Source organism: Anser anser (assembly GCF_964211835.1).
Source record: "Anser anser genome assembly, chromosome: 6".
Lineage (NCBI taxonomy): Eukaryota > Metazoa > Chordata > Aves > Anseriformes > Anatidae > Anser > Anser anser.
This window is the reverse complement of record NC_139726.1, coordinates 4,450,649-4,468,835: the sequence shown is the minus strand read 5'-3', so window position 1 is coordinate 4,468,835 and position 18,187 is coordinate 4,450,649. Positions and strand designations below refer to the sequence as shown.

At 39.5% G+C, this 18,187-nt stretch overlaps 2 protein-coding genes across 7 annotated transcripts in view; one reads left to right on the top strand and one right to left on the bottom strand.

The window, feature by feature from the left end:
* The window catches only part of ARHGAP15 (Rho GTPase activating protein 15), a 332,393-nt gene extending 326,913 nt beyond the window's left edge, over positions 1-5,480 (top strand). For all 5 annotated transcript variants that reach the window (XM_083841824.1, XM_083841823.1, XM_083841826.1 and 2 more), the window contains one exon: positions 4,195-5,480. In XM_083841824.1, coding sequence (XP_083697950.1) covers positions 4,195-4,378 — 184 coding nt within the window. In that variant the 3' untranslated portion in view covers positions 4,379-5,480. The remainder of the gene's footprint in view (positions 1-4,194) is intronic.
* Positions 1-18,187, bottom strand: part of GTDC1 (glycosyltransferase like domain containing 1) — a 290,802-nt gene that overhangs the window by 10,072 nt on the left and 262,543 nt on the right. The window lies entirely within an intron of this gene.

Here is an 18,187-nt window from a genome sequence, read left to right as displayed (position 1 = left end):
GGGAGTGTTCTTTATCCCCATGTATCTTTAATCTTTCTTGGCCTCTGTTTAGATCTTGGTTTTGTTCTCTCACGACAGTGATTTCTCTAGTTAAACCAAATGTGGTGCAGAATGCTGGTGGTCAAAGTTCCGATAAGATGAAAACCTACTTTTATCTCTTGGTTCTCTGCTGACTCCAGAGGACTGCATTTCGTACACTGCCATTCTGGTCCACAGTATTTTACCAGATGATCCTTTCCTACTTTTCTGATCCCCTCATTTTGTAGTGTGTTGCTCTTCAGTCGTAGGCAATATTTCTAGTTCATGGAAGAGCATCATGATCGTCTTATTTAAAAGTTACCCTTGAACATAATTTAGAGCAGTTAAAGAGTACAAGAGTACTATGCATGTCTAAAAATGTTTCTGCTAAGGGTAGAAATGCCCCAAACATTAAGCAAACAAATCCTCGTGAGCTGGAAAAGGCTAAGAAGGTAGGAGGGAACGCTTCTCCTCTCATCTGGCAAAGGACAGCTCTGTCCTCAAACACTCTCCAGCTTACAGTAAGACAGTTCCATTTGAATTGGGGTTTTCCTCCCTAAAGACACCGAGTTATCTATTTTATATATGTGCAGTAGGAACATTAAAATGGTGAGGAATCAGAGCCACCACTGACATGCTTTCCTCTCTTCAGTAGTTTCTACAGAAGAGAAATGGTTGAAGAACATTTCATAACACCTAGTATGTTTGAAGTAAGAATCCTGTGTGCTTTCCGAATGTCAAAATTAATAATGATTTTATTTAGAGAGTTTGAAAAGTGTAGGTTTAATGAAACCGGAGAGCCAAACTCACCATACCATGACCCTCTCAGCTGCGGGGTTGCCCTGCTCTCGGTTGCACGCTCTCCAGCTTACAGTTGCCTTAGCAACAGCCAAAGCATAAAGTATTTTTGCTTATATATCTGCCATTGATACTAGAGCCCTTCTATCAGACACTTCTGCTGTTTTAATAAATCATTAATTTCATTACTATTAATAATGAGACCTGTATTTTCTGTATATCTCCTGACTTGTGATCTTTAAGGACTTACACCATTCTTGAATTTAGCAATTTGGTTTGTTTATTTTTGGGGAAAAAAATCTTGCACACCATAATGCCCAGCATTTTCTTGATGTGGGTCCAACATCTGTAGGCCTGGATTACAGATTGTTTCTACAATAATCTTAAATTGATAGATCATTGCTCCTTTCAGTTAGGCTTGACAAAACGTAGCTCTGGCATTTCCTTTCCCTTTTTATGTTCTAAGCGGTGTGTTACTCTTACTGTTCTTTTTTGTGCCAGAAAAAGAAATTCTTGCCCATTTTTTAAGGTTTTTCCCTTTTAACAACTGAGTTTCACTTAGCAGCTACAGTAACAGCTTAAATTGTGTATATTTGTTTTTGTTTTGCTTTGACTTTTTTCCTTGTGTGGACAGATGAAAAAAAATCAGTTATGCAATTTCACTGGTAAATATTTGTAATTTAAAATGGCATAAGGTCCCAAAGTCGTAATTATTTTCTTCAGGCTGGATTGAATTCCTTCTTTCTTTCCCTTCAGTAGCTGTATTTTGCCACAAATCATTTAACTACTAAGACTTTCCTGAAAAGTAATTCTGTTTCCTTGGCTTAGAATTTTTTGTTGTTATGGTCATCAAAACAAGTACAACTGCAAGAATAGATAGAAAACCTGAAGAATTTTCAATAGATTTTGTCCATATAATAATTATTAAACTAATGTTAGACTTACTGCCTCCCTGTAAGTGTGGATTTTTTCAGTGCCATGCTCCATGTCAGTGCACCACAACAGGTTCCTCTCCATCGCCAATGCACACCATGAACATCATGCTTCATGCCATACCCTCACCTCCTGAGAGCTGAGTGATTGCAGACCATCTCCACTCAAACAGGTCTTTGTGTGCAGGACTGCATCTCCAGGGAAAGCAAAGGGAATTATTCTGCTTCAGAAGGTGGCAGGGAAGGGCAGAGGGATTGGCTATTCATCTTCTATTTTCTATGTCCACATCAGAAATAACATGTTGATGGTTGGACTTGATGATTTGGAAGGTCTTTTCCAACCTAGGTGATGCTATGATCTTGCTCCAAATTTTACAGAAGAACGTAATCAGATCCTTCCTCTCCTTTCATTTTATCAAGCCCTTTTCCCATCCCACCACCACCATTCTTTACCCTGATTCTGCTCATCCATGATCCATGGCCTCCTGCTCCCTGCAAAGTCTTTCTGATCCAGCTTCATTGATGCTGTCCGTTGTCAACACCACCTCACTGCAAAACCATAGAGCTGCTGAATAGGATTTTTTCCCTGGTGAACTAACATCTCTACCTATGCCCAACGTCGCCTGCAAATATTTTATAAGGTTTCCAACTTCTAGCATGTAACAAGCTCAACAAAAACAAGTCCTTCTCACGAGGACACCTCAAACTCCATGTATGTCCTTCTGCATAAGTAGCATTGAGGAAAATAACCCTGTCATCCCTGTGACAAACTTTTTTAATTGTGATAAATATGTGTGACGTCCATCAGAAGCCCACACAGTCATTTGGCAACAAAACTACTAACTTTTGAGACTTTCTGGATTCCTAAGTGATGATATGTTAATCTTACCACAGAGGAAACATAATTATTTTTTAATTTATAGTAAAGATGCTATATTTTAAGAAACAAATAATTAAGCCAATCTGATTAGTGCCATATGGAGAGTGTTTTGTGCAATGGACACCACGGTTACAAGCATGAGGCAGAACTCAGTAATGTTTCCTATTTAAATATGGAAAAATCCATGAGCATCAATGTTCAAGGAATGTGGTAAATGACAAGATTGGCAGAAATCCACAAGAAGATACTCTTTGCTGTGCAACGAACGCCCACGAACATGAAAGAAACCTTTTTTTAAGTGCCTGAACCCAAGCCTTATGAAGTTTCTTTCACTTATAGTTAAGATTGCTGTCAATTCAGTAATAGGTATAGCAAAACAGAGACAGCTATGATGATTCTTAAATTGCTTTCTGGACTTTAAAAAGGTGAATGAGTGACAAATAGGGAGAGAAGGTGGAAAGCAGGACTTGGCTTCAACTGTACTCTTGAAATATCTGAGTTAAAACTAACCTGTTAGGGAAGCAGCCATAAATTCAAACATTTATGTATTAAAGTTACATTTAGTTCACAATCCTTGTAAAGCTGTGTAATTTATTTGCAAAATACGTATCTTCATTTACTAGTCTTTCCAGCCTAGGATATTTTATATATTCTGGAGGGTGGAAGGAAATGGATTTCTACTTAGTTCATACTCAGCGCCGCAGAGATTTATGCGAAACTGCCTACCTAAACTCCATCCGTTAAACCTATATTGTTCTTAGACCAGACTTCTCAATCCTTAATGTCATTTCCACGAGAATATTAAGTCTTAATACAGACAAAAGATCAACTTTTAATAATAATGGTCCCCCTCTCATAATTTGTGGGTAATAAAGATATCAAAGGTTATAATCCTTACCATTATTTTCTAAGTCATCCCATTAAGGTATGTGGTCTCAGTGTCTCTTAAGAAACTTTGTGTCAGGATAAGGCATGCAAAAGTCTTTAGTTATATAAATTTCACAATCCATTTCAGAGCATACTAACTTTATTGGATTTAAATTAGCAGAAGGAATGTGTTTCATGTGAGCTTTATATTAAGGGCCCTTTTATATTTACCCAACTCTTTCAGTGCAGGAGACCATGCTACAAGAAGCAGGGAGGCTTCTCCCTGAAGCCACCAAAACTGTTAGCATCAACAGTGCTTGATTCAGTGTATTGATTAACATATAGGGCACTCCCTATTTTCGGTATTTAAATGTATGAGGTCAGAAATTATTCCCTTACAGCACACACATGAACTAATGGTCAGTCACCAGAAAGCAGCAGCCAACAGTACCCCGATATAAATGAATTGTAGGCTGGGCTTTAGACCTCCATCTCCTTTCATTGCTCATCAGGCTGGCAGAAGTCATCCCTTCCCTCCCTCTTTTCTTCCTTTCTGCTAACTCAACCAACCAAACATCCATGGTAGGAGAATCAGTAAAAAAAAAATAAAAAACGGAAAGTGCCTCTGTATAGTTCTAATGCAATAGCGACTCCTTTGACATCCCTCTTTTTTAACCAATTCTTTCCTTTCGTCAACAGGATAGCAGCCAAGGAATCCGTGAATCTTATGTCAACACAAAGCTTAGGAATTGTGTTTGGACCAACACTCCTTAGACCTGAAAAGGAGACAGGGAACATGGCAGTCCACATGCTGTACCAAAACCAGATAGTTGAACTTATGTTGAGTGAGTACAGCAAGATCTTCGTCTCTGAGGAAGACTGACAGACAGGGCCTGTTATTGAAAACGTTCACATCTGTCTTGATGTCTAATATTTTTACATTTCTGTAAACATATTTCTGAAATATTTCTTTTTCTTTCAAGTGACAGATGCCTCATTTTGTGAAAACTTAATGATGATTTTGTGTTTAATTTTCAAACATTGGAATAAAAAATATTGTCAACATTTGCCTATATGTATTCTGCATTAACCCTTTGAGAGTTTCATTATGCTAGCACTCCAAGTGTCATTTTTTTTGCAAGCTGAGCATACAGCATATGGCCACGGACCATAGAAAATGCTGTTTACCAACATATGCAATGGCACAGAAAGACAAATGGTAATTGAGGAGACTGGTGGAAAATGGAATAAAAAACAACAAATTAAAACAGATACCACATTTTATCTAGGTAATCCAAGTATAATTTACCTTTCTCTTTGATATGTATTGAAAGTTAAAGACATGATACGTAAACAATTCCCCTACTCCAGGAGTTCTAAAAAGGAATGCATTTAATACATTTAAACAAATTATGAAAAAAAAAAAAAGAAAAAGAAAGGAAGAAAAAAAAACAAGTCTCTCACTATTTGCATAACAGTGCCTAAAAAAAAAAAAAAAAGAAAAAAAATTGGAACTTTGGCGTTTTTACTTAAATGCAGTACATGAAATGAAGACATTGCATGACTGCTCATTTTAATGTAACATCCATTTTGATTCTTCATCACACTGTACATCTGCCCGCTTTCCCCAGCTATCTCATGTTCTGTAGCATTTGTATTGTGCTCCTGAGGATGCTTTATTGGTGAACTACATTAAATTCATCTAGAAAGAACTTTAAAAAAAGCCTTTTCATATGCCCTTAGGATTACTTGGCTAGACTTGAATCAATTTATGCATTTGATGGTTAGTTTCAGTTGTCATGGATAAACAAAAGGGTAACTGTCTAGAATATATCAAATATTGTTTCATTTTGAAATGTATGTTTCCAGCTATACACATCTCCTACCCTGTTTTGTAAAAGTATTCTGCTGATAAAATGTAGACTTATGTTTGACAGCTTTTTAATCAAGTTCAAAGAGAATAAATAAAACTAATCCAGTGTGGTAAAGAGTCTGTCTGGTTATCGATTTGTTCACAAAATGAAAAATAAACCATGTAAATAAGATGTGTGAAACACAGATCTAGAAGCAAATATTTAAAGCAATTAAAGACCCCAAAACATAGGATTAATGCATAGGTCTGCTGTGCACAAGAGATATGTCTTCAATATCACCTCAGCAGATCATGGATTACTCCAGTTTTACTTAGCATCATTTTACAAAATACCGTGTTATTCAGGAAAGGTTGCTCCTCAGAGCAGTCATTTATGGAAAAAATACATAATGAGGCTTGATCATTAACCAAGACCAGGCTCTTTCATCAGGTACTAAAATGGGCAGAAAATACCACCAAGGAAACATAAAAAGCGTTTGAACCCACTGGCTCCATGATATTTTCTGACCTCCCATGGACTGGAATGTCCAAAAAAATCAAGCGAAACAGAGGGGTAATGACCAGCAATTAAAATGAAAAACATAAAAACAAAATACTATCCCACTATATCACAAGTATTCAACATAACCGCTTCCTAATGAAACCCTAACATTCTGAAGAACCCAAATTCACTTCACTTTCAAGAAAATATTTTTCATGTTCATGTCAAGCCATGAGTACTTAAACAGTAATGCTTTTCAGTATCGTCGTCTTTAGACTCTTTTAATAGCAACAAACCAGGCGCTGTTTATAGCCTGTGGAAATGACTAGAAGAAAGATAGTCAGAAGTTCAGTCTATTCCTTAATAAAGACCATTCACATTATGGCCCCACGGGTGCTCACAATCATGCTATTGAAGTAATTTCTGCTATTACTGGAAATGAAAAGTTCACTTGTTACTTGGATCCTGTTGCACTCAGAAGAAAAGATTCTTAATTAATTAATTAATCTTCCTTTAAGCTTTCTTTGGAGCATGGAGACTCCTCTTGTTTTTATAAGCAAGAAAAGGCTTATGAAATGAGGCTGTATCTTTTTATAAGATCAACTGGTTTGGTTGAGATTTAAAAAAAAGAAATACAAGCAAACTTTTAGACATACAAGTCTTTCTTCTGTTTTAAAGGGTGCCTACGTGAGTTCTGCACAAATGTGGTGACTTCTCTATTCAATGCTTTGTTAAAGATAGAAGTCTGATATGTGGGTAGCCGATTCTGCGAGGACACAAGTGGGTCTCACCAGAGAAGCCTACATGTCTGGGGTGTGCAGCAGATGTCTATCCTTTTTCCTGTCCAAACAACAGAAAAGACCAACCACGCCTTGCCATCAACACGCTCGTGTCCCCAAGAGCCCAGATTTTCACTGTCCAGAATATCTACCTGAACACAGGGGGGGAAATTACTGCCTTCGCTGTTAGTCAAAGTCAAAAATCCAGCCCCACGGCTCTGGACATCAGCCCCCAGGGCCAGAAAGCGGCTGGACACATCCATTTCCAAAACCCCAAAGTGACCAAGTCCGGCCTCCATCCAGCGTGAGCAAATCATTGGGCCTGTATCACACCGGGCCTGCATTGCTCCTGCAGGTAGTGCTTATAACAATATTTGCTACGAATTGGTAAAACTTTTGCTCAAAGTCCTTAGTGTGCCAAAATTAGACTTGCAGAAGACCTTTTCTTCAGGTGTAGGCTTCAGTTTGAGAAAAATCTCAAATAACTTAAGCAACGAGCTGTCACTATTACTAGCAAACGATCAGAAAAATGAAGGCTGATAATGCAGCAGAGTTATTTGTCCAAGAATCCCTGTGTTTATCTGCATCTTCTCCCTATAAAAATCAGCTTTTACTCAAACTGGTGTGAAAAGGCAGCTGTCCTAATTACTGGGATTTCTGCAGTAAAAGAAGACATTGGAAGGAGATCTGTAATGGAACTAAAATGAGTATTTCACGTTTGGAAAAAAAAAAAAACTAACTGAAGTTTATGCTTTTACAAGAAAATTGTCGGTTTTTACTCAAGAAATTCAACTGAAAAACAGAATTTCCGAGAAACAGAATGAGACAGACTGATCTTGCTGAGCTAGAAGACATGTAAACTGCCCTGAACACATTTCCATCTCTCTTTTTATTTACATATATATGTGTGTAAATATATATATATATACACACGCACAGAGCAATATATATCTTAATAGCTCTTTAATTCTCTGCTAGGCCAGCTACAGTGCAGGTACCACTCAGTCTGATTCTGTAAGCAGCTCATGTTGCAACGGAGCCAAAGACTGCAATCCAACCTAAGGCACTCAAGGAGTTCAGCTAATCAATTACTACAGAGTATATGGACCATGGGCAGAGTTTGGAAGAAAGCAAGAAGTTGGGACCACAATCACCCACCACTGTAATCAGGCAATACATAGATTTTACATGGTTAATTCTCAGCAGAGGCTGAAAGACAAGCCTCGGGGAACACACATATTATCACTGCACAGCAGGTTCCTGTGCACTGCATTCCTGCTTCATAAAGGAAACATGGAGCACAGGGAAGCTGAGCGTAATCGTGGATGCAGGTCTCAATAACAAATTCTGATTTTTGCAGGATGCAAAAATGGGACCCAGGGCAACGCTTGTTTTGCAGAACAGAAGAACCTTCCCTAGCACTCATTTCAGACAACAGAGAAAAGCCTTCCCTAAAGAGCAAGGGCAACACAAGAGAAACATCTCCAGCAAGTGGTCTGCTGAGGACAGGAGCAAACAAACCCTTTGCTGCTTGAGCTGTGGAGCCCCTGATAGTCAGCAGGCTTCACCAAGGGAATGCTTACAGGATGCTATCAAAACAGCAATCACATCCTTGTGCCAATTATATATATAACAATAATAATATACCACAGGTTATTTTTACACTCAACAGCTGCATATATCCAAAAGTACCTGAAAAACTACATGAATTAATTCACTGTTTTTCCTTATCCTTACGAAGGATGAGGATCCCTGTTAGAAAGATACAATTGTATATTACATAGAAAACACGAGTTTTCACATCAGTTTTGTAAAGTATATATTGGAGTTAAAAAGACCAGAGCTCCCAAAACTCAAGACAAGAGAACTAAGGATCCAGTACCACTACTGGTCGTGTGAGAAACTGAGGCACAGAGCCAGCCATGCCAAGGGAGAACACTGTGGTTTAGTTCTCATTTTATTCAGCCACATTCTCTTCTTCTTTTTTTCTTTTTTCTTTTTCTTTTTTTTTTTTTTCCAGAATTTTTATATTTTACCCCCTTGCTTCCTCTTCATTCACCCGCATAGTACTGCACTGGGGTTGTTGCAAGCACTCAGCTCTTACCCTTAAACCCTCAGAGATGCTTCAGAAGTGCAGGAACCCATTGCCACATTGCAGAGCAGCCTGGCCGTGCACCTCCAAAAAGCTACACGCATGCTGTAAAACCTGGGGCAGTATCTTACACCTCCAGTAGAAGCTGACAGCTTTGTTTAATAAGTTTAAGAGGGACCATAAAACACTGCAAGTTCAGAATGCACGCCAATTAATTACCCACAAAACACCACCATTTTAGAGCACATTTCAGTTAATAAAAGGCAGACTCATAAATTTCACATGATTCTCCTTCGCCTGCGTCAAAACACAATTCCCATGCTCAGCTCCCATCCATAAGTCTCTTAGCCACTCCTTTTATCTCCCAGACACATGGCCACCTCCCCACCCATGACTTCTATATTGGCTCAAAGCTCAGAAGCTTTTTCAGAAGCTCAGAAGCTTTTTGGACATTTTCTGGTTGCCCTTTGGGGTAGGTGGAGGTGTGCCCTCTGCTCTGGAAAACACAAGTGATCATATTGACCATATCGAAAGCAGTTCACCAGCCCAGTACTCAGCTCCAGCCTGCCCACTGCAGTGAAATAGATGCAAGGAGTCCAATCATTACACCTTGCTTTCCCACAGGGGATGTTTTTTTGCAGCCCCAGGCAGCAAATGGTTTTAAGTAAATGTCTAAACTCCCTGTATACGTTTCTATCTTTATGTAGTTTCTGTCACTTATTATCCATTTTCAGTCCTGCTAGGCTCTTTGTCTTAATGGTATCTGATGAATTTCCCAGGTTAATTATGCACCATGTAAGAAAATATTTTACTTGTATCACTTTTAAATTCATTAGCTTTTAGCATTATTGTATGGCACTCCACTTGCTCTTGATTTATGGGAAAGGCTAAATAGGATCGTCTGACTGACCTCTTCTGGCAATTCACTATCCTATATACCACTAACATATCACCTCTCATTTGTCTCTTAATCAATTTAAGCTTCCCTTGCATGGAAGATCTGCCACACCTCTTATAACTTGCTTTGTCTTTCACTGGATGCTCTGTGTATCTATTCTGCCCTTTTGAAACAAAACAAAACAACAACAAAAAAATAAATATTCAAGGTGAAAGGATCCAAGGATCCTTAATATTTTCCTTATTGATCTCTTTTCAGCCCATTAAAGAATCAAGCTGCTTGTTTGTATTTGATTGCTCCTCTGCACTGAAGAACTGCATTGTCCTTAACACTCCCAATGGACCAGATTCACAAGGGAATTTGGGGACCTAAGTGTTATTCTGGTCCATCCATACAACATTTCGGTGCTGCTGGTTCCTCCTTGGTGGCTATCTCACCTTGCACTGGTTGGAGTCCCAGTCAGGAGCATTACTAGCCCTGAGGGTCAGGAAGAGGGAAGGCAGAAAAAAGAGACTGCCCAGCAGCAGGTCTTGTGCTCTGACCAAAAACACCAGGAGCAGGAGCAGCTGAGGGAGGCCACAGCCTTCCCACGGGGATGATAATAGCATATCTGTATGTGTAATAATAGCAATGACAAAAAGTATGCCACATGCTCTGCATATGCCTTGGGTATGCCCAGTGTATACACCTACCCCAGCAAAAACACCCGCGTGTGTGCACTGTAGCCCTCTTCCTGATAGACGTGGCTCTGTCAGGCTGATGGCTAACGGCAATTTCCTGGCTGTTCAGACGACAAAAGCCTATCTTCTAATCCCTGATCCAACCCACATCTAACCCCTTTTACCACCCAGGACATGCAGTGTTGCAGGAACATCGGGCTGATCATTGCCTGACCCCATAAGACGCTCAAGTTCAGACAAAGCAACACAACAACATTGGCTGATGCAGGTTTCCCAAGTACTGTTTGTTGGAAAGCAAACCAAATTCCAAATCTTGTGCTTTTGACATGCTTCACCTCAAATGTGAGAGCTGAAACTCAGGTACCTTAAACATGTCCTGAGGTGCAAAACACAAGCACCTTCTCAAGGACGCTGGTATCATTCTTTCTCACGTCACCGCCTTGAACCGCAGATAGCCAAAACACTGTCAATGCTTTCCCTCTGATGCTGCAGTTTTAGAGAGTAGTATGCATATTGCAGATGTGGTTTTCTTGCACCAGATTGAAAAAAAAGAAAAAGAAATAATCTTATTAAAAATGTAAAAGGATTTCAGGGTTCTGTGCATACTCAGAGAAAAGAGAGACGTCAACAACAAACATGCCATCTAAACAACACGGAAGGACCTCTGTCCCATGGGCATAATAGATGTTTTATTAATAACATGCTTTTATATATTTTTCTCATTTCCCAAAACAAGGGGAAGAAAAGAATGTTTTTTGAAATCAAAACATCTCCCTGGCTGGACAACTGAACACCCTCCCCAAAACACGAGAAATCGAACTAGGACCTGGTGAGCTTTCTGGGTGTGCGTTTTCCTGCCCCGTGTGTGCTTCCATCTTCAGAAAGCCTCCGGCACAGGGACAAAGGCTCTCCCGTTCTTGAGAGCCCATCAGGAAGCACATTAGCTCCAACTAATACATTAAAAAGTTGGGGCTTTTAAGTGGCTCAGACAGACTAAGCACAAGCACTGATGGAAAAGATGTGAGATGTTATGAGTTACTCATCCTCTGTGATGGCTGAATAGGGTGTGAGCAGACAAGAGGGAGGACAAAGGCCTCTTTTTCCACCATCTGGAAGAAACAGAGCAGCTACTGATAGAGCAAACTGTTTTTTTTTTCCCTAATCTAAGCCAGTTTCCTCTGTCAAGTAGAAGTCCTAGTAATGGATAAAGGAGATAGAAGTGACTCTGATCCTCCAGTTGCCTTCTACCTGAGCATGTGTCTGGACCCTCAGGACACAAGATACTAGGTTCAAGGAAGGGTATTCCTGTATTTCAGCCTTGGAAATACTCTCCCTGGAGTATAGGTCCTCAATAATCCAGTTCTCAGATAATATCCCAAACGGCTTTAAGGAAGCTAGGAAAAATTGCTGGGAGGGATCAAGGGCATGGGGTGCTTTAAAGTAGAAAGATCCTAAATTAAAATATTTCTTCCATTTTCTGCCAATACATATGACACATATCATCACTGAACAACATTTCTGTTCATTTTTACTACCTTTTTGTTATGTTTTTTTTTTCTGTTAAAATAGAGTGTTTTTGGTGCTGCTACAGAAATTTGTTAAATGCAAATAAAGATGAAGGCTGCATCTCAGAAGTAATGCCATCTTTCTCTGGGATCATCGTCAGATGCTAGGAAAATATTGCTTTGTAACAAGAAGGGAAGAGAGGTGAACCTTGATATCTGTGGCCGAAAGGGCTGCAGGCCAAGCTGGGAGAGTGCTGTACCTTCTGCTCAGGCAGCCCTGCAGTGGCTGGCATTACAAGAAACTCCATAAAAAAGTCTTTCTGGGATGCAGAGATTCCTATTGACTCACATAAAGCTTTAATTGCTTCAGAGCCCAAATACTTCCTACACAACCAAACCTTAGATTTTACCTTGTGGACAAAATCTTTTTTAATCCCTTCTTATCTGTACAGCTGGGGATTCATTCATAAAAGATTTTGAGCATTTGACCCCAAGCATGCCCCAGTGCAGAAGGAATCTATCACTCACATATCAGGTTGGGATGTCTTTTTCTGCTGTAATTCAAGTGCACTTTGCGAGGCTGCCGGGGTCACAGGCTGCCTTTCCTACAGCCACTCTCCTGTGGAAGCCACCAGGAGAACTTGCGGGATAGGAAGGAAAAAACTAACTAATTAAGGAGCAAGCGTGCATCTGTCTCGGGCCACTTGCCAAGCATAATGTGGTGTGGGGGGGTAGATCTTCTGCCGTTAGGACGTGCTCCTGCTGGACTTGCTGACTCCAGTAGTAGGGGTGACAGACGCCGCACAGTCAGGTCTCGGGACTTTCTGTGCCCACCTAATGGCAAAAAAAAAGCTGTGGGATTTGTCAGAAATTCATCTGGCTGTAAACATGCCAGAGGTTCCTGAGGTTTAGATAGCTCTGAACAGGTCTCCGATTTGCTTAAACTTATACCATGTACCTGTACAAAATAAAAGATGTACATGTACAAAATAACAGATGTGTCTGACAATTATCTCCAGGAACTCATGTCCAACTTGTGTCAAAAACAGCCCAGATGCGGCCTGCACCATTAAGTGGTGGGGAAAGCTAGCATGGGAGGAGAGGACACTATCAAAATGGATAGACCAATCGGCAGGGAAAAGCTGGATCGATCTGGATATTTGGCATGTTCCAGATTTTCTGGTGCCCTCTGAAGAGACTATGCTTATGGAAAGAAATCTCTTTCCATAAAGAAGCCCTGCGTAGTTCATTGGCCCCTTGCCGAGCTCCGGGCTGAATGAACAAGAGCACCCTCAGCACCATCCTACCACCACGGCAGAAGCAGACAAGATCACCGTCCGTACTTGCAATGAGGATAATGAATTTGCCAAGACATCTTCTTGTAACCTCAGTCCCTCTGCTAGAGTAAGAGCAGCCACGGTGGCGTTGGTTTGCCTTACGCGGTCACGGATCAGTCAGTAAGGAGCTGAGGCTGCTTTTATCAGTCTTGTGGTTGTAGAGACCGCACGAAACCAGGACGACTGTCTCCCTTCCTGTATAGCAATTACATTACTAAGTACAAAAAGAGAGAATCCAGTCATGGTAAACTTTAATATCTACGCGTCTGGCTGAACTGGCTCCCTTCTGGATAGACGACCACCATGTAACTGCACTGGGCGAGGACGCTCCCACCACGAGGTCCAACTGCAGTAAAATCAGACACCAAAATCTTTTTAACCTTTTGTCTTTTCCCACCTCTCCATCATTCAAACCTACAAGCATCTGAAGCTCTGTTTCATGGGAAATGTCCGCGAATGAGGTCCGAGCTTGCACAGGAACATCTTTGCTTAACATCCACCACGTTGATGACTGTAACTTAATTACCGTGCATACAGTACCAGTGACAGTAAATATTAGTGCTGTGTGCTGCAGAACAAATATCCCATGATGAAAAATTCAAACAGTATCGAGCTTTTCATTAGTGCAGTAATGGCTTTCTCACACATTTAGCTCATTTTTAACTCAACCTGCTACGGGAAGGAAATGACATACTTTTTGTTGAATAAGACAGCACAGAGATTATATGAAGGTGCTTTTTTATGGGTAAAGAAACGTATGCTACATTAATCTATTTTTATGCTTTGCACTACATGCTGATGAGTCATTTGAATGCCAAGTTTCATTAGTAAATTGGGAGTGATATAAGTAGCTCTACGATAAAATAAAATACATGTATTTCATTTAAGAATGCAAAAATTTCAGTGCTGCTGCAGAATGTCTTAGAACACCACCTAGCATCATAAGAAAGAAGGATAAAATCTTAGGACCCTATTTATAAAGGAATTTTGTGTCCATAAAAAGTACATTAGTAATACAATCTGCCCAATATGGTATTGTTCTATCATTTCTCCACGGATCATATTAGTCAGTGTCCTGTTAACATCCATTTTATCATACTGTCATAATATTATATTGAAATGAGATCTGGCACTTTTGGGGTCCTGTGCAAGATGAAAAAAAATGGGTCTCCAGCAGTCTTCCTCTTAGATATAATTGAAAAAGAGGCAGGCATGAGGGCATGCTGTGACTCACGCTGCCAGAGAGTGATCCGGAATCATTCAGATGATGAGTACATAGAGAATGCCGTGCACAGAAAGATGGCAATTTGCTGTACTAATGTTTTGAAAATGAAAATTTCTAGCTGTTTTGCAGAGGAGCTTAGTAGGAAAGGCAGAAGAAGAAAATAATAATAATAATAAAATCTTTTATAGTTAAGCCAGATTATTTCTCTGCTGTTTTCAGAAAGGCTGCACTACAAGAACAGTGTTTTCACAAGAATAGTGTAAAACATAAATGAATGTTGCTTTATTGACCAAAATAAGTATAAAGGAAATAGAAGGAAAACAGAAAATGGGAAAAAAATGGGAAAAAAAAAATCTCTCCCTTTTCTTGAGGATTAATTATATACAGAGAGATTCAGGGGTACCTTTCAGTCTCCTTGAAACAAATCTTGGATCCTCGCTACTGTCACTGTGGCCACATAGCCATAGGGAGGGACACGTAGGTACTCACTGTGCTCCGAGCCCATAACACTATATTTCTGCCATCAAGCACCACTTCCAATAGCCAAGTTATCTGACAAGCCACAGCAGGATTAGAAACATTCTCATTCTTCCCAAATAGACTATAAACAATGATATCAACAATGATAAACAATGATATCAACACCTATTCCTTTGGTGTTTCCACTGAGCTTTAATTCAAATGAGCAATTCCAACCTTTGTTTAGTATCTGTGTTGTCAGTATTGGTACACAGTTTTTAAAAGTTTTGTTGTTTTTATTTATTTATTCTTGTCCTTTCATTTGACTAGCCTTGTTTTTGAGATCTTCATTCTGCACTAAATGAAGCAAATTTAGTACTAAATGAAGTCCCTTTCTTCATAATTTTGTTGTTAAAGACTCCAAAACTCGTGCTGATGGCCTGTCCGCAAGAGAACAACCCACGCACATAACCTGAGCCCTCTTACACAAAGTGAAACAATCTCCTATTAAAATAAATAAATTTAAATAAAGAAATCAAATTCTGCCTTTAGTGTACACTTAATTGGGGATGTACTTAGGGATCTACAGCGAATGCAGGGCCATAGGGTTCCCTTCAGCCTTACAACATCCAGAAGAACATTTCTTGGTGAAATGCATAAGAAAATTAATTTTAGTGAATATTTTTTTCAAAGACCACACTGTACGATAAGAACTCCCATATCTGCATGTTGAAGCAGACATGATCAAAATCAATGTTTTGGCTTTAAAAGGCACTTAAAATACAGTCCGTATCCCACATTTTTGCCCTCCATTTTCCAGCAAAAATCCATCTCAAGTCACCTAGCTATTCTTCACCGTCCTCTACCTTTGTTGGCAACATTTTTTAATCATCATGCCTTGTTCTCCTTAATGTATCAGTTTTTACCATTGCTGTTTAAATTTTTATAGGTCTCTGTGCACTGAAAGAGTCAAAGTGTGATCTTTCAGCAGAAAGGAGGAGACCCCTTTACTTCAGAGGAACTGCAGGAACGTATGTGTTTCGCAGGGAGGGCCATGAGTGACCCAGAAATAGATGGTTCCTGGGAAAACGCTGTTTAAGTGCCAGGATGGGCAGTTTACTACACGTGCAAGTCCAGGTGAATGGGGAATCTTCAAGGATCTCCCATTGAGCTGAATTTGGGGCCATTTTTATAGCTTTCAGTTTTGAGGTCACAGTCACCAGGACTGGAAACTCAAAAATGACTTCAAAAAGGCAAATGCTAACTAGATTTCACACTAGATTTCATTTTACTTGGCATTACAGAAAGAATGCAGGTATTAAATAGACTGTTTCCTGTATACAATAAGGTTAATTAGTAGCAAGGGATGGAAATCAGTGTAGACATAACTCTTTTAGACAGGTATCAAAAATAATCCCCTGATCCCCACAGACCCCAGCTGCACTGAAAGAAGAACAATATAAAAGATTCTTTAAAAGAAATTTTTCAAACATTCTCCAGGTGTCCCAGCTATATTTAAATAGGCCTGTGGCCCCATGTGTACTCCAACCCTTTCTGCTCCGCAGTTCCCTTGCTCCAACTTAAATGAGCAGAGCACTCGCACAGAATTTTGAGGTGCAGCATAAAGGATTTCTGTACAAAGAGACTGGGACTGCAAACCGAGACAGACAGGAGAACAAAAAGAAGAATATATTCTGGACTGAATGGGACTTCCCTAAGCTCCTTATCAATAAGGTTAATAAGGGTCCATGCAATTTACTGATCACTACGATGCAACAACCGGGCTAAAGCTATAAAGAAGCTACACAGATACCAGCTTTTAGTGCTTCTCATGGCCCACCACATTAAAGTCCCTTTACCCTTCCCCTGTCACCCCACTCAAGAGAATAAACTACAGTCTGTGTGATTGGCCTGACTAAAATCCCTGGTCTGCTATTACACTTCTACCTGCCCTAGTTAAGCAGATTAATCATTATTTCCTAGAATTTGATCCTCCAGTCCCTTTGTAATTGAAGCAGTAATGCTCAGATATTTCTAAAAATGTATTTCTGAAAAATACATTTCCTTTTTTCTCCAGTTTAATTTTGTTATCCTCAATCATATGCATGATATAAAAAAAAAAAAGCTCCAAACTTCTATCTCCTCTATAAAATACATGTCGTATCAAAAAGGTGACAAGAGGGGGAAAAGTAATTAGTGAGTTCACAGAGTTCAGTAGAAAAGTTAAAATAGAGTAACACATTACTTTTTATGTTAAGATTTCACAAGACAAATCTTGCCTGTGTTTTAATTGCATGTGACCCTGGCAGTCCCACTCTGAAATGAAGTGCCGTAAAATTAAAGATGACAGACGCTCAAAACAAGTCTTGTGATCTTGATTAAACTACAAAGACCACACTTTCTCTCTGCTGCAACTCAGATATGATGGGCTGTTTTATTTGGGGAATTGCTTCATTAATGCTTTCTTTGACTAGACATGTTTATTATAAAAAATACTGAGTATGGTGATATCTTGCATAGCTAAATAAATTCTAAAAGGCAAGTTAAAAAAAAAAAAAAAAAGGAATCTTTAAATAACCTCAAACTTAAATGCATCTTTTAAAGATCACGGACATCTGTAGAAGAAGGTACCAAATGTGTCTGCATTGCATAGCACCTGGTATTAAAAGTCCAAGATTTTATTCACTATTTAGTCCATAAGAACCACCTTGATTTTCTGACAGCATTATCCAACCATTATTATCAAGCTAATATATATCAACTTGCTTCTATCAAGTTTCCACAAGCTAGGAAAAAAAGATGGGGCGGGGGACTGAAATAGTGGGGAAAAAAAATAAGTAATCTCCTTCTCTGACAAAATCCTTGCTACTTTCCAGAAGCGTATTGATGATTACTGGCTGCAACCGTCTATATGCAGCCTTCCAGATCCTTGAGCCTACGTGAGTTATGTATTTCCAAACCCGTTCTATTATCTAAACATTGAGATTAAAGAACCTGCAGGACTATAAGCATCGCTTTAAATCTAGGTTCAAATTATAACTTGTACATCTGCAACACCTCCATGTTCCTTCTTTTCCAGACCAAGTTATCAACAACACTTGGCTTTCTTTAGTGATTTTCAGTTCGAAGAATCGAGACAAAATATTTGTAAATCAAGGGACTTGGTGGATCGATGCTTCATCAAGACAAGCAGCTAGTACCCCACCACTGCTCTCTATCATCACCGTGCCAGGGATGCCAGGGCCATGCTGCTCTCACAGGAGTAGAAAACAAACTCCATTAATGATGATTTACATGTCATTCAGGACTGGGGTCACAGTTCAGCATATTTTGCAGTCATGTGTCTGATTTTCATTTTTGAAA